The sequence below is a fragment of the Eucalyptus grandis genome, chromosome 2, assembly GCF_016545825.1.
Source record: "Eucalyptus grandis isolate ANBG69807.140 chromosome 2, ASM1654582v1, whole genome shotgun sequence".
NCBI classification, from domain to species: Eukaryota; Viridiplantae; Streptophyta; class Magnoliopsida; order Myrtales; family Myrtaceae; genus Eucalyptus; species Eucalyptus grandis.
In genome coordinates this window covers 3,904,585-3,921,899 of record NC_052613.1, presented here as the reverse complement: position 1 = coordinate 3,921,899, position 17,315 = coordinate 3,904,585, and the positions used below count along the sequence as shown (strand labels likewise).

At 39.0% G+C, this 17,315-nt stretch overlaps 1 protein-coding gene across 1 annotated transcript; it reads left to right on the top strand.

Annotated features, from left to right (window-relative positions):
* Positions 1-389: 389 nt before the first annotated feature.
* On the top strand, positions 390-15,971 carry LOC104418723 (transportin MOS14). The gene is made up of 27 exons (XM_010030148.3): positions 390-751; positions 1,931-2,008; positions 2,163-2,225; positions 2,530-2,577; positions 2,677-2,823; positions 3,995-4,126; positions 5,288-5,328; positions 5,771-5,862; positions 6,576-6,703; positions 7,103-7,178; positions 7,331-7,451; positions 7,538-7,637; positions 8,883-8,964; positions 10,630-10,712; positions 11,633-11,752; positions 12,446-12,497; positions 12,705-12,860; positions 13,007-13,124; positions 13,232-13,313; positions 13,394-13,482; positions 13,574-13,648; positions 13,749-13,803; positions 14,149-14,268; positions 14,352-14,444; positions 14,529-14,674; positions 15,088-15,265; positions 15,371-15,971. The coding sequence occupies exons 1-27, from the start codon at positions 629-631 to the stop codon at positions 15,650-15,652; spliced, it is 2,880 nt and encodes a 959-aa protein (XP_010028450.1). The 5' UTR covers positions 390-628; the 3' UTR covers positions 15,653-15,971.
* Positions 15,972-17,315: the final 1,344 nt, after the last annotated feature.

Sequence of the window (17,315 nt, the reverse complement as noted above, 5' to 3'; positions counted from 1 at the left end):
AGAAGGGCCAAGGAAGCAAGAAATGATGAGGGATTCAATTCGTGTCTTATTGTTCAAAAAGGGATGTGCAAGGAATCAGACAACCTAGTCCAGCTAGAAAACATCAAATCAAAGGAGAAAGAATCGAAATTAAAATCCCCGAAAAAAAAAAAATCTCGTCCGTAACGGAGCGGCTCCGATCGTTCCGCTCCCACGATCGCCCGGCCGGCTCTGGCCATCACGAGACGGCGGGGCCCAGCCGTCCATCGAACCCGTCCAATCGCGACACGGTCCCACCCGGCGCGCCCCGCAGCGGAACAAAACCTGGCGCCCCCAAGGACGGAGTTCCGAGGGGCTCCAAAAAATCAAATTTTATTTTGTTCTTTTGATCAGATCGAACGATTCAACTCAAACCCTCTCTCTCTCTCTCTAGAGAACGCCCAAAAAGCTTCTCCCCTTCGCCCCTTCTCTCTCTATCTCTTCACAGGGAGGCGCCAAAAACCCTTTTTAATCTCCAACATCTCTCCTCTCCCTCTCTCTTCAATCATCGGCGATGAGCATCGGCCTGGCAAAACCCTAATCGCAATCCGGGAAGAGCGATTTGGCAATCGGATTTCGGTCGGGGCAAGCGAGCGGAGCGGCCTCTCCGATGGAGCTGCAGAACACGGTGAAGGAGGCGCTGAACGCGCTGTACCACCACCCCGACGACGCCGTGCGTATGCAGGCCGACCGCTGGCTCCAGGACTTCCAGCACACCATCGACGCCTGGCAGGTAAGAATCGAAGGGATTTCCCGGCTCGGTTTTTGTTCGGGCGGCCGGAATCGGGGCGCCGATTCGATGCGGTTTTTCCGGTTTCGTTTCTCTTTCTTAGCTCGCGTCCGCGTTCTCTGTTGTGACGTGCGGTCTGGAGTCTGTTTCGTTGTGTTTGGCTCTGTCGATTCTGGTTTCTGAATATCGGCATTGCGGTTCGTGGTGTGTTTTGGGATTAATCGGTCGTCTACCGGATAGCTGTGCTGTTTCGAGTGCTACGAATCGTATTTATTGAAAAAAAAAAAGTTGTGTTCGCACAAAAGGTTTAATTCTCTGTGGAGCCTTGGAGTGGCAGTGGATGCAATTTTGAAGCCTGGGGACTTTACTGACTGTTGGAATGGATACAAGTAGTTTATCTTCAGCTAGCAGCTCATTTACGACTGTCGTGCAAGCAATTTTAAATAAAATGCTGCTAGGGCTCTAACAGGCTTGGACAAGCTGACTACTATCTTCTGGATGTCGCTACACATGAAACACGCACAAACATTGCTTGAACCTGCGTCGTGATTTGCCATGCACCAAGTCCCTTCCCATCTAAAACTTTTCTCCAAGAGGGTGTGTGCTGCCATTGAGAAAATACAAGGGCCATGGTAAAATGCATCGACAAGACTAACTGGTGGAACCAAAACATGTTCTATTTTCCTTCATCTATTTCAAAGCTTGATTTTGTACTCTAGGATTGGGAGGAAAATGGCATTCTTAGACCTCCATCCGCTGCCTTTGTCAGAAAGATGTTCATTCGCCACTTGGATATTAGTGCATCCAAATTTCATTATTTACAAGGAACAAAATAGAATCCTTCAGTTCTGCTCGTAAAAAGTCCAAGTCAGCAGACTCATCAAGTTGCTGGCCTCTTCTTGGAATTGAGAACTCTATGGTGAATGTACCATTGTCATGCAGCCAAATCTATCAAATGTAGCTAAGACTGACAGACTTCAATAAAATTATTATGAACTAAAATTGGGACATCTATTCATGTGAAAAACGAATGAACTGAACAGGTCTGCATGCATACATTAGAGCTTGGTCTGCTTCGTTTGAAAGAGGACTTGTTATTCTTTTGATATAGGAAAACGACTGCATGCAGCTAGTTTATAATCGTGGAACTTTAAGTCTTGTTTGTTTCTTCTATCTGCACAGGTGGCTGACAATTTGCTGCATGATTCAACAAGTAATCTAGAAACCTTGATATTTTGTTCCCAGACCCTTCGGAGCAAGGTAATTCACCACACTTCGTACAAGTCACGGGTCATGGAATTTTGATTTCACAAGCAATAATGTTAAGAAGGCCAGGCTTTGACTTCTGGGGTTGTGATGGGCAAGTTATTCTATCTGCATTCTGACTTTTAATAACTTTTGTGGTTTTTGATAGGTACAACGAGATTTTGAGGAACTTCCTTGTGAAGCATTTCGTCCACTGAGGGATTCGTTAAATGTAAGTGGATAATGTTTAATTAGATTTAACATGGTAAAACAAATACTGATCTAAAATTAGACATTTGAGTAAGTGATTTTAGTCTAAAAGCTGGGAAAAATGCTATGGAATTTTAATTTGGAAGTCAGAAAAGAAAATTATGCTATGTCAATTAAATGATATATCTTGTGCTTTCTTGAGGATTCTGCGGGGTATCATTAGGTTATATTTGACGACAGCGTCAAACGAGAATATGTTCAAGTTTTGACCATTTAGAACTTTTTCTAATGGATATGGCTATTCTTTCTCTTCCCCTGGTATGCAGAACTTACTAAAAAAGTTCCACAAGGGCCCTCACAGAGTTAGAACTCAGGTATAGATTTCAAGTTACTTTGTCAATCATTCTCATTCTGATTCCCATTAACAGTATGGTATTAAGGGCTTATTGTGCTTAATTTTCTTGGCCTTCTAGATTAGTATTGCAGTCGCTGCATTGGCTGTGCATGTCCCTGCTGAAGACTGGGGGGATGGTGGCATCGTCAATTGGCTGAGGGATGAGATGAATTCTCATCCTGAATATGTCCCAGGATTTTTGGAGCTACTCACGGTGCTTCCAGAGGTATATATATTCCCGTTTGGGTAATTTTGTAGCTGAGCCTTATTGTTCTCATGCCTCATTATAGAAATTGTTTACCTTGATGTTTTCTTTTGCTGAAATTATGAAATCACCATGTGAATAGAATATGAAGATAGTTTAAGCTTTCCAAGGGTATGGAAATGTTTGCACATAACTTGATTGAGGTGTCTGTTGTCTTCTCCAGTTCAGAGGGCTTTTGTGTGTTCACACCCGGAGTTGTAGAAGGCATTACTTAAATTGATAGAGATGGACTTTCTTTTCTCTTTTTTCACATTTGTAATTGCTGCCATACTCTTCTAGTGCCTCTTTAGTCACGCAATCCCCTAAAGCTTTCTTTTTGCAGACTTGCTTATTTGTTAGCGGTGTCCTTATGGCTATCACTTAATGAGACTGTCTTGGATAGTGCAAATATCCAGGTCATATGCCTGGAACAAAAACTTTTGAGTAATTTGAATCCCAGCCAGTTTTTCCTCACTAACCAATAACATTTGGTCAGTAGAAGAGTGTGGGACCTTTATTAGATGAAAGAGACAGGTTTAAATTATTCAATCGAAACCTGACGATAACTTTACCAGGGGTGACGTTTGATCATTACTCCCTCACAACTCTTGTTGGAAAGATCAGGTGTAGATTGTGCTCTTTTTTCTTTTTGATGCATGTCCTTTAGTCAAATGATTCGAGTTAATTGAAGTGGTGAATCAAAGTGCTTGGATCTCATGTTGATGCACCAATGTGGATGGATCATAATATTTAGATATCATTGAGGTGAAAAGTTGGCAACACAAATGGGCTTTGCAAGACTTGGACAGCGAAATGTTGTTTGTTTGAAATGGAATAATTACTGTAGGACTTCAGACTTCCGTGAAAGTATATTAATGAGCTAAATATGATGTATCTTGTCAGAATAAGGACTAATTGAAAGTATTTATGTGTAATTTATTTCTGCTTTAAGCTATAATCAAGCACATCCTAGTGATCTTCCTAGCTATAATCACACTATTTTGGTGTAGGTGAGGATCTGATTAGTATCAAGCCCAGAAATTTGCTTTTTTGAATGGAAAGAAGGGCAGAGGAAAATTTTCTCCTTTGACATGACACTCTTCGGGATCTGTCACTTTTATGTCATTTATACGGCGTGTTTGATTCTGCTCAGGAGGTTACAAACTACAAGATAGCCGCTCGTCCAGAAAGGCGCCGGCAATTTGAGAAGGAGCTCTCATCTCAAATGGAAGTCGCTCTAAATATCTTGACAGCTTGTTTGAATGTTAATGAAGTTAGAGAGCAGGTAAGATACTTTGAACATAATTTCCCTTTGTTGCAATGTCCTTATTAGATGTATGCTATCATTTTAGTGCAGGTGTGAGGTTATACATAGTATGTACTACACGTTGAATATGCAATGGCTAAGGATGCTGCATAATTATTAGGGGTGATTGGTTCCTGGGCAGTCCGGTTCCCACCCAGGAACCGAACCAGAGGGGCCAGTTCCTAGGAAACTGGACTGGTCCCCCTAGAACTGGACCAACTGGTCTGGTCCGGTTCTCGAGTGTGCCAATGGAATTGGCGGCTCTAGGAGCTTAGTCTCCGCCTTCGCAAGCTGATCCTCCAGCTCCTTATCCAACATCACGCTCGCAAACCCCTTTGTATCCCCAAATCTCACAGGGCCTCACTCACCTGCGTCAAGCCCATTGCTTGGCATGGGAAGGAGGAGGATGAAAAAGGGCAAATTCCACTGGCAAGAGGGGGAGGAACTAGGGTTCTTCTGGAGAGAAAGGGGTGGACTTTGGACTGGAAATGAGCAAATAAAGGAGAGGACCCCCCCATGTCTTTGATTTTTTTGGAAGTTTTTCGATTTTGCTTTTGAAAGAGTGAATTCAGTAGAGCGAGAGTGGAGTTGGTTGGCAGGGATTTATGAAATTAAAAAAAAAAAAAAAAAAAAAGTAAGTCCTGGTGGGCGGTTCTACTCATGGAACCAGAAACTGGATCGAAAATCACTGGTTCGAATTTTTTGGAACCAGCTACCTCCCAGAACCGGCCAGTTTGAGTGGTTCCTTCTGCTCACCCCTAGTAATTATGCTATATCAGCTAGGTTCACATGTCCCCTCATTAGGGCATTGTAGCATGTTTCTGAATAGTGATATTATGGTTAGTTTTGTAATTTTTTATTTTTTTTCTCTTTACTATAGTGTAATCGTGTTTTTTAGATGTTATTTGTTACAAAGTGCAATTTTTGAATCGCCAGAAGCAGTTTTTAGATGTTTACAATGGGATATTTTGTTCTTGTAACTCTCCTAAATCACACTACGAACACTCTTAATCTTGATAACAAAATACTTCGTGGTAGTTCACTTATCTCTCTGATTCTTGAGTCCTTGCACTTACCTTCTTTGTCCTTGTTTTTATGCATCTAGCCATTCTCCATGAATTTTATTTCACTGTTGTTCAGGTTCTTGAGGCATTTGCGTCTTGGCTTCGACTAAGGAACGGGTATGCATTTCTACTTTGATGGTTGCACTGAAACATTTATCCCTGCCCCACCAACTGCACTAGTGCAATTACAAGTGGTAAACATAGCTTATTGAAGTGCACACATGAATAAATTTATCCTATATCCGGTGCTTGGAAGATATGCAATCCTCCTTGAGCCAGGTCATGGGTCTCTAAGCAGCTATGATGTTTTCTGCAACTCCTACAGTAGACTTCTTCTATGTGTCTAACGTAACCATGGCGTCATATGAAAACATTCCGTTCAGTTCTTCTTTGTTATTATATTTCCTTCTGTTGTGCTAAATGATTTTGTTTTTAATTAATGACAATTTCATGAAATTTCCTCAGTTGGCTCTTGAGCCAATGTATGACTTTTGTTAGTTCTCTGAGTAGGAGAATGTCTACGTCTTTACTGGTACTTATTGAGTACTCTTTGTTTCAGGCTACCAGGGTTGATGCTTGCGTCTCACCCTTTAGTACATACTGCTCTCTCAGGCTTGACCTCAGAACTACTTTCCGAGGCATCTGTGAATGGTATTGAGATTTTGCTATTATGGGATTTGCTTTTTAGTTATTCAGCATTCTTTACCTTCTTGCAGTTTTCTAGTTCAACCTTTTAGTGTGGGTATGTGCATGACTGTGTTTTCTTCCTTTTTACCCTCCACTCTATTTCTGTGTTTTTGGTTGGGGGAGAGGGGACCCTGAGATATTGTGATGTGTTAGTGACTGGTGATTGGATTTGCTAGCGCACAGGAGTGAACCTCTTAATTTGTCTGATCGTGGATGTGACAAATCAATCAGGTTCAGGTCACTAGAATCTTGGAACTTATGTAGTGCATAAAACAGGAAATCTGAAATGTCCAGTTATCATTTTTTGGTCTGCTTTAAATATACATGTCTTCCTTGATTTTAGACTGCCGTATATTGATGAGAGACAAGCAACTTGAGACCAAATAGCTAGTTTTTTTTTTCCACTGTTTATGCTATACAATGTAGAAAACCAATATAATATTGTAAATTGTATGCGGAGTTTCTGCTCATAAGCATAACTTTTTCGGATGCCGAGGCTTCTCTATGGTGTTCTTGTACTTGCAATCCTGTTACCAGAGTATGTGTTGTTGAAAAGAGCTTTGACTTCTGGAGATTGAAATTTACTGCTGAAATTTGGTGTTCTGTGGATATTACTCTTAATTTGTTATGTTTTTTATTTTATGTTATGCTTCTTATATATTTTGTCATGCATGCAGTTGTGTCGGAATTGATTCACTTAACAGCAGCCGCAAGTTCTGGTGGGGTCGCTGTACAGATGCCTCTGATTCAAGTGATTGTGCCTCACGTTATGAATCTAAAATCACAGCTCAGAGATCCTTCAAAGGTAATAAATCATTGTCCTTCCAAACTGTTACCTAGCTGCAGGTTGAGTAGCCTTGTTGACGTATGGGCTCTCAGGAAAAGAAAATGCCTATTTCTTCAATAGTGGTAGAACTCTTATAGATGGCTAACAATTCAGAGAGCTTGTTGATGTTTTTTAATTGGCTGACTTGGTGCATTGATATGAACCCTTTGGCATGCATTAACAAATTTTGCTTGTCATAAAGGGAAAAAAAAGATGCTTATGAGCAAGTGGAAACAGTTCTTCAGAGGGGCATGGTCATCATTGTCTTGCTAATTTACTGCCATAACATTCAAATGCTAAATGTGGTCCATTTTCTGTTGATATTTAGTCCTGCTGCTTCCTGACTGGTGTTTCTTTTGCATGTGTTTCTGATATCAGGATGAGGAAGATGTAAAAGCCATCGCCCGTCTCTTTGCTGATATGGGTGATTCATATGTAGAACTGATTGCAACTGGTCCGTACATGTGCCATATTTATACCTACATGCCATCACTTAACTGCATCACTTTTGCATACTTTTTGATGTTTAGCATGAATAATTTTATTTCAAAGTATGTATTCTTGGTAAAATCTGTATTATATATTTGATACATCTTGCATATTCAGGTTCCGATGAATCGATGCTAATAGTGCATGCTTTGCTGGGAGTTGCTTCTCACCCTGAATTTGATATTGCATCAATGACATTCAACTTTTGGCATAATCTTCAGGTTAACTTGACCAGAAGGTGAATCTTTTTGGAGATCTCCTAAATCTTGATTTAATCATGCGAAGTTGAAGATTTATTTTCAAGTTTTCATTTTGCTTTAATAGGGACTCTTATGCTTCATTACCAAATGAAGCAACAATTGAAGCTGAAAGAAACCGCAGGCTACATATTTTTCGGTCAGCCTATGAAAATCTCGTTTCTCTGGTGAGTTTTCTGGTTAGGATGTTTGGATGTGCCAATCTTCGTCATCAACTTTAGAAGTGTGCTTTAGTCATGGTTCTCCATATTAGGGATGTTGATCCAAAGTTCTCATTTGGGTTGCCAAAAATTATAGCATTCTCATCATAAATGCATTGCATTACGTGAAGTTAGGTAGTTTTAAAGATTTAGAATATAATCTGTGCCATTCATGAATAACTAGAACTTTTGGCGCAAACAGTTGCGCACTCAATTTCAATATAGTGTAGAGTGAGGTTTCTCAAGTTTTATTCCTTGTACTTTTATTTCATCCATTATCGGTATCCTCTCTTTATAGATGAAGTGCATCGACAACTCTTTTGTCAACATGTATCAGATTTTCACGATAAGGCTATTGTTAATCTACTGGTCTTTGTTTGAGGGGGATGGGTATTCGGGTGGGTGGGTTTGGGGCACATGCATTCTGCTTGTGTAAGGATGGTGTATCCATATGCGCTGGTTGTAACCCACTGGAATCTGGTCAAGATGAATTGATATTCATGGTTGTTCACTTAGTTGCTTTTTCTGAAAGATCTAACTTTGCTCGTCATGCTTCTACTAACATGAGATTTATAAATGTCAAGAATAGCTTTATCATTCTATGGTTCGGATACTATTACATGAATGAAAGATAATCTCTTGACTGAGTTAAATTTACTATTTGTTTTTTCTGGTAAATTTTGTGGCAGCAAATAATCTCGTTTCTCCTGTTCTTGGGAGATTTAACACAGATAATTCACTGATGCCTCATGCATCTTCTGGCACTTTTTTGCTTATTATTTTATAAATTAGCATTCATGAATGATGCCTACTGATTCTTTCGACCTCCATTGGTGTCTGATAAGATGTGTCATCACTGTCACTGCCTACATCATGACAATATACTACTGATCTTTGATGATACGCTTAGGTATGGTCCCTATTAGTTAGTTGTTCGAAAGAATGCCACTTATACCAGCCACTGAAGACTGTTGCCACCTGCAGTCATGTGTCCCCGTTGTTGTAATTGGAGATGTCTCTCATCATTGTACTTATTTATCACTGGATGTTAAAAAATCATATATGGCATTTGAAGAAATATTATTTGGTTAAAAAAGTTAATGACTGACGACTGGCCTGAGCATAAGAGATGGGCAGTTGGAGACATTGACTTTTCCGCCATATGATGCATTGTCTGAGAAAGTTAAGATATCTTCAATTATTCTCTTGCAGGTGAGCTTTCGGGTTCAGTATCCACATGACTATCAAGACCTTTCACATGAGGACCTCAAGGAATTTAAGCATACTAGATTTGGTATGCCTAAAGCCCTCTTGCATGTTTGAGAATGGAACTGTTTCTATTTGTTCCTATAGACGCATGTCGGAAGTTTGCGAGCAGCAGTAAAGATTATCTCCATATTGAATCAGACATTATAACAAAGTAAACCTTATGTCTTGACCAGTGTATTGAAAATCACGATTTGACTCAAAAAACCATATGATTTTACAAGCCAAATCATGGGAATTGTGTCCAATCGCATAAAAATCATGCAGCGGATTGGAATCGGGTAAAATGGCGAGGGAACTCATTTAAATTGCTAAAATTACGAGTCAACTCAGTTTGACTTGGTGTACCCTTTTTCTCACTGCCTGCGTGGTCTCAAGTTGGGGTATTGGGACTCTTGAAGCCCATAAGCAAATAAAAAGCAAAGCCAGACAGTTAGTCAGTTAAGTTAAACGGCGAGTTCACCCTTTCACTAGTGCCTTGACTTAAAAACAATAAGAAAAATAAGTAAAACAGAAAGTTCATTGTTCAACGTTTTAAACTCTTTTAGGCAAAAGAAAGAGAGCTTTTCTTCATGTCTCTCTGTTCATTGTTCAACGTTTCAAGAACTCAATCGAAGCAGCAAGTTTACAAAATTGTACTAGCTCAAGTACAAAGGAGCATGGTGTATGAAGTTTGTTTTATTTATCTCCTGAATTTGCTAATGTTATGAGGAAATGGAAAGGTTGGATTTGTCAGGAGAGCTTGCTGAAGTAAGAGAAAATATATAGCTTTCCTATTCATTTCTGACATAATCCTGTCTTCTTTTCTTGACCTTCAAATTCTATTCAAACTTCTATTCTCTTCTTCTAACTCTGTTTAAATCTTAATTTACTGCTGAATTCTCTATGCCTGACATCTTAACTTACAATTATATGTCAAATGGGGTTAAATGTTTTTAGCTCTTTGGTTATATTTTTCTGATTTGAACTTGAAGAATTAATTAAAATATGATGTTGTGGTTTCTCTTTTCATGTGCCAAGGCATGGTTAGTGGAGCTGATATTATGAGAATGGTATCATTTGAATTGTTTCTATTGATCCAACTTTGTTTTGGAGCTTTATGATCAATATATATGGTGACATTTAACATATCCTATCACCACTTATAAAATTTGTAAAATCTTATGATTTTCCAATTAGATCTTACAATCCCATTTTAAGGGGCCCTCACTGATCCTAGCTAAATAAGTGAGTTTGACTACCTTGGTCCCCGACTTAGATTGCTTTTAATTCAATATTAGTCATTGCTGTTAATTAAATTTGCTGCATTTGATGATTTAGTGGGCTTATTCTTTCTGTTTGTCTCTTTATACCAGTGTTTTTTTGCTACCATTATGTCTGATCATCATTTCAAATCCTGTTCTTTATCTTTGACAATCTCTTTTAGGTTTCTTTCTGCATTTTGCCTTTGGCCATTTGCTTTTAACTATCCACTGCTCAAATCTATAAATTATGTTTCTGTAAGAAGCTTCCGTGTTTGGTTTGATATAACTTTAGTTGCTGTAAGTACAACATGTGGAAGGAGTCTCTGCAGTAAGTGAGATGAAAAATGACTTATGTTCTTCCTTGAAATGAGTACCATTTCCTGTAAACGCGCATCATAATCCAGGACCTTGCGCCTGCTGTTCCTAATGAAATTTCTGGTTTTTATTAGCTGTTGCGGATGTATTGATCGATGCAGCATCAGTTTTGGGTGGTGACACTACTCTGAAGATTCTTTATGTGAAGCTCATGGAGGTGTGTACATAATATAGTAACTAATCTGTTGTTTCCATCACTGTCATTATTTGTGCCGTGTCGGATTGAATTTGTCTTTTGGAGGGCTGATGCAAGTGCTATCCTTTGTCTGGAGATGCTAGCTCTACATTCAAATTTCCTTGAACTTATTCAGCCTTGATCGGTCATTTCTGCTTAAATCCCAAATCTGTTTTAAATGCTTTTCCTTGCTCACATCAGCAGTATAAGACTATTTACTGGAGAATTAATTGTAGAAATGTCCCTAAGCTACTAAAAGTTTCATGCATTTATTGGAAACTCTGTATGCTACAAATGATGCCATTGAGATTCCTCAACCCACCCCACTTCCATAATTAGCAAATTGGCTTTGTTGCTTTTGCTCTGGGAGTGTTTGGAATGTCTCAATCATTACATTTATGTTCTGCTGATTTTCACCAGAGACACAAAGGCTTGACACATTGTGGGAATAGATTCAACAAGGATATTGATCTGTTTTTAATGCAAATATCACATGATTTTTGGCACATGAGGATTACTCTGCATTTTTATATATTTGGCCTATATAGTTGTGACTTGTTATAGGTGATAGGTCCCTATGTCTTGATTTTCTAGCAAGTTACCTTTTATTTACTTTCTCTTATTTGAACAGGGTCTTAATTTGTACCAACTTTTGAGTTGCTGGTTTCTTTTTATATGCTGAAGTAGTAAATTCCCAGTAGTACCTCTAGTTGTCATGATGTACAATCAATGATCCTATATCAGTAAAAGCTCCTTTTCTTGTTGTAGTGTTTTTAATTGTTCAGTCTGGTAAAGTAATTTTTCAACTAATTAAACCCATAATCAACAGCTTAATAGCAAAAGTGAAATAGGTCTTTGAGAGTACTATGGTGGACTTCACAGTTATTCTTTCGTTGTTGAAGGCTGTAGCATGTTGTACAAATGGTGAGCAGAGCCAATGGCGTCCAGCAGAGGCTGCTTTATTTTGCATCCATGCAATATCGAATTATGTTTCAGTTGATGAAGCAGAAGTTATGCCCTTGGTATGAATGCTTTCTGATTTTTCTTCTCTTTCCTCGAAGAAACTTAAATTAAAAAAGGCAGTCCTCATATCTTGACTGAGCACAAGTTGTTATTCTTGCTGCCTTGGTTAAGCTGTGGGATTGCATGCCCTCTCTTGGTTAGAATAAATGAGAGCAGAGCCGGTTCTCTGCTTCATGAGTTATTTGACATTGAGCAAGCTATCATCTGAAAATGTGAAAAATGGTATATACACTTCTGCTCAGCAAATTCCTTCCTTGAAGCTTGGCTGATGATTTCTCGCAAGTAGCATGCTTGTTCATTTACTCTCTACCACTCATGGTATCCTAGGTTTGTGGCATAGCATATTCACCTGAAAAGCCAAGTAGTGAAAAATGGAAAAGGCTGTTGTTTTGTTCATTTTAAGAGTAAATTGTTGAAGAAGGAAATGACACAGTGATCTTAATGGCTGGAACAAGACATCAATGGACTTCACAGATTTGATTTTCCTTGTTGATGACTGATGACAATGAGGGGGTTTGTAACTTGGTAGATGCAAATCTGGAACTTTGAGATATCGTCTGTTTCCCTCTGACGGGTGACAATTTTTCATACTATCTGTTTATCGGCCTTTCCATCTTTTATATGTTGGCTCAAATTTTGTTTGCTGTTCTATATGACTGCTCTTAATTTGTGCCTTGGTTTGCTATACTCAGATTATGGCTTTGCTTCCAAAGCTTCCTCAGCAGCCGGAACTCCTTCAGACTGGTAATAAATTGTTAATAGTTCGACAATTTCCTCTCTTGTCTGTCATGTGGAAATTGGAGCATGGGCATAAATAGATTACTTTGGGCTATTAATGTTAATTGAGGGTCTTTCATGGCTGTTGAAGGGTGGATTTGAACTATGATCGCCCTGGATCTAATAGGAGAGTATTTTTGCTGAGTGTTGTCACATGTCACTTAAATGTTTCAGTGTGCTTGACGATTGGAGCTTATTCAAAATGGCTTGATGCTGCATCAAGTGGACTCTCTATATTGCCTCTCGTCATAGATATTCTATTGAGCGGAATGGGTACGTCTGAAGATTCTGCGGCAGCTGCAGCTCTTGCATTCAGGCATCTTTGTGATGGTATGGTGCTTCTTACACTGTCAGGCTCTTTAATATGGGGCTGTATGTCTCAGTTGTATACTGTGCTCTCTCTCTCTCTCTCTCTCTCTGTAGATTGTATTCCACACTGCCTTTTGCCCTAATAAGGATATCTGTGCTGGTTATAGATTGTCGAAGAAAGCTCTGTGGATGTTTGGATGGCCTGTTTCATGTATATCATAGAGCAGTTAGTGGTGAATTCAAAGTCTCTGCTGATGACTCATTGCATTTAGTCGAGGCGTTAAGGTATGCTGGCTGATTGAGAATATTTAGTTGTCAATTTTGCCTTGTGGTGTAAACTTTCGTTTGAATTCCTCATAATGATGTCTTTTCATTCATATCCTGTTCTTCAGTGTTGTCATAACGGAGCTTCCTCCGGACCATGCAAAGAAAGCTTTAGAAGCATTATGTCTGCCCGTTGTTACACATTTACAGGTTGGTTTCTTTCTGGTCTGTGTTCAGTTGGCCCTCCTCCATCCAGGAGTATTCTCAGCTTCATAAATTTTGAACTCCAGGGGATCATAAGCCAGGGTCCAGAAGTAGTTGAGAAGAAACATGCTCGTGATTTAACTGTCCATATTGATCGGATTGCCTACATTTTTAGGTTCGTCATGAATTATGGAATTGATATTCTTTCTTCCATGTTATTTCTGCTCATGTTTCTTTCTCCTCCCTTATAACTTGATGGAAGGCAGATATGTGAATCATCCTGAAGCTGTCGCAGATGCTATTCAGAGGCTCTGGTCAATTTTCAAAGCAATCTTTGACCTGTGAGTGCATAAATCTCTCTGTTGAATAGATTCGTCCTTTGTAGAGTAATTGGTTCACTACCCTCATATGTTTTTAAGTGCTTTTGATGATTTGCTGCAGTCGTGCTTGGGACATGCGGACTATGGAATCTCTTTGCCGTGCTTGTAAATACGCTGTGAGTGTGCTAAACTATTCTGCACTGAACTTTTGGGTGTTCATTGCTTCTGTCCATCCCTCATTTAATTTCCAGTAAACAAATTATGAATAAGCATTTTGTCCACCGTCCTTAGCTTTGCCTTTTACTCATCTAAAACCAGAAGTGGTCACTGTAACAAACTGGAAGAAATTAGAGGATATGACTTTGCAGTGCCTTGAATTGGCTTTTGCTTAAATTGCTATATTCATGTTAATAATCATGTGATCATTGCATAAGGGTACTATATTCACTTTTGGCGGTATATAAGAGTTGCTCTAAATGCTGGATGCAATAGTATTTATCACCATCAATTGTCTATTTCAGGTTAGAACTTCTAAGAGGTTCATGGGGATCACAATAGGTGTGATGCTGGAAGAAATACAAGGCCTATACATACAGCACCATCAGCCTTGTTTTCTCTATCTCTCTAGTGAAGTTATTAAGGTACACTTACACTCTGAGCTGTGATTTGCATCATATTTATAAGTGCATATATGCTTAAATATGCAATAAACATTTGGATGCAGATATTTGGTTCCGACCTTTCTTGTTCAACCTATTTGAAAAATTTGATTGAAGTGCTTTTTAAGCAAACAACGTGCCTTCTCCCCAACATCAAGGTATGGTTTGAATGAGCAATGAACTATGTTTCTTTCTGCAGATAAGCATGTTCTGCTGACACATTTTAATCCTTCATTTTCCAGGAGTTCACTGCTAGACCAGATATAGCAGATGATTGCTTTTTATTAGCATCAAGATGCATTCGATATTGTCCACAGTTATTCATCCCATCAGATGTATTTCCTTCATTGGTCGATTGTTCATTGGTTGGGATTACTGTTCAACACAGGTTTGGCCTCTCTCTCACAAACATTTGATCAGCCTGTAAAATCACAAGGTGTATGTAGTGTTTGGGTTGATCAGTTCAACACAGGTCGACTGGTTGGACCATGTTTACTCAAAGACAATGAAAATGAAATTATGGAAATCATGTGAAAATAAAAGAGATGAAACTTAAGACGAGTTAAGGAATTCCTTTATTAAGGGGAACCGCTCGAGCATCTTATGCTCCATAAGATATACGTGTTGGAATTTGGAAAGAAAGATATTATCATTTTCTCATCGTGCGCATTCTTAGCAGAATGTTTGTTGCTGATAATTCACGATCTTGCATTTTGTTGTGGAATTTTCCTTTTTAGTGTTTACTCAGAAGGTAAGCTGTTCCTAAACCTATTGTTATTTGTCAATTGTGTTACCTTGTAGGGAGGCCTCGAAATCGATATTGGGATTCTTAACCGATATTTTTGATTTATCACAATCTCATATGGATAAGCAATACGTGTCCATCAGGGATAGCGTGATTGTTCCACGAGGACCATGCATTGCAAGAATTTTGCTGGCCTCATTAACTGGAGCTCTTCCAAGCTCTAGATTAGAAACAGTAAGAACTAGTTCTCTCAATCACTTACACGTTGTAGCACATCAAGTTTATACCTCGAAAATTAGAACTGAGATTGTTCATTTCACCTGATCCTGCTTTTTCCAGGTAGCATATGCACTATTAGCATTAACACGAGCATACAGAGTCAAAGCATTGGAATGGGCCAAGAACGGCATTTCGCTAATTCCATCAACAGCAGTCACAGAGGTGGAGTGCACACGGTTTCTACAAGCATTATCTGATGCAGCATTGGGGACCGACATCAATGCCCTGATGGTTCCCATAGAGGAGCTATCTGACGTCTGCCGAAGAAACAGGACGGTTCAAGAGATCGTGCAAGGAGCCCTGAGACCGCTTGAGCTGAACCTGGTGCCTGTATCACAGTAAGGCTGATCGGCACGGAGAGGCCATTTTGATTAGGCCTTACGCGTCAGTATTGGTCGTCTTGTGCATAAGGTTATAATTTTTTCTTCACGGTGCTTTTGAGTTGTCATTCTCCGATTTTTTAGGAGATTTATTTGCCCCCCCGTCGAATGCTTTCGGATGGGACAGACCGCGTTCTGTTGTATTTCTAGTGAGGATGGTTGAGAGTGGTTTCGGTTCTTTGATTTATCAATTTTTGGGGTATAATTATTTGTATAGAGGATTGTAATTTCTTTCTGTGCGATAATTTACAGTGGAAAAAGAAAATTCAGAAGTTGAAAGATGAGGTGCCCTCTTCTCTACTCTTAACATGTGCTCTGGGAGTTCTGATTGATAAATGCTCAAATAATTTGTGAATCAATCAAGGTGGGGGTGTGCAAAATGGATCGCCCGAATTGGCTGGCGGTTTTGGTCTAGTTCCTCGGAGTGCCAATTCAATTTTCAGTTCTTAAAAGTGGAATTGGTGTCTAGGTGGTTCGGTACCTTGTTCTAAGGGGAACAGGAGTGGATCGGACCGATTAAAAACGTTTATTTTTTTAATTATTTCTTCAAAAGAAAAAGTGAACTAAATAATATCTCTCTGGTTTCAAGTAGTGGGAAAAAAATGGGAAAAAAGTAATAAGAAAAAGTAGTGACTGGTTCCATTAGATTGGATTGGTTCAACAATGTGGTCTGATTCCCATCCTAGGATCAATCGAACCTGTCCCCAATTTCAATTTTTGGGAACTGGACCAAAAATCGATCACTTCTAAATCAAGTCTTAATTTATCTTTCATCATAGCATGTTTATATATATAAGCATGGAATGACCATCTAAGCATTAGTAATTTTCAAGTCTCATTGTAAAGACAACTTATTATACTAGAAAACAACTACAATTGAATAAGGACTTGGGAAACTTAATGACATTTATTAGATCTTGACTCTATAGGTTGATGTATTAATGGCCTTCAAGAAATGCTCTGGCATTAGACGCTTTTGCTGCATGTAAACTCGTCCCAAAGTTTCTTTTATCTTCATCTTCATGGTAGTAAGAAAGATCCGTAATATTGAATGTTGTTGAAAGAGTATAATCCATTAGGGAGTTCAATCTTATAGGCGTTATCTCCAATCCCTAGGAAATTTTTCTTTGTAGCACTTTGAAAGATCTCTTAGCCAAAGGCTTTAGATTCCCGTGACAATCCCTAGGAAATTTTTCTTTTGTAGGATGAAGCCAAACCAAATCTACTGCTTTAAAAGTTGCAAACTTTCAATACTTGTTTACTTTTTCTTGATACTCCGCATTGTGCATTATAATTATTTCCCAAATCTACCTACGAAACTTCTTTAGATAGGTGGCATTTTGCTTGGCATCTCAACTAAAATGTTAAGAGATGGGAAGTGGAGTTAAGCCCAATGAACCAATATGATTTTTTTCCATACTCAACCTTGAAAGGACTTCTTCCAGTTGTTTGGCTTGAAGACCGGTTCTAAGCAAATTCCGCTGGAGCTAGTGAGGTCCCATTGACATAAGTTACTTCCAATTAAGCTCCTTAAAAGATTTCCCAAACGCCTATTAACAACTTTAGTTTACCAATCGATTGAGAGTGATGAGAAAAGCTAAATTGAAATGTTATGCCTAGCTTCT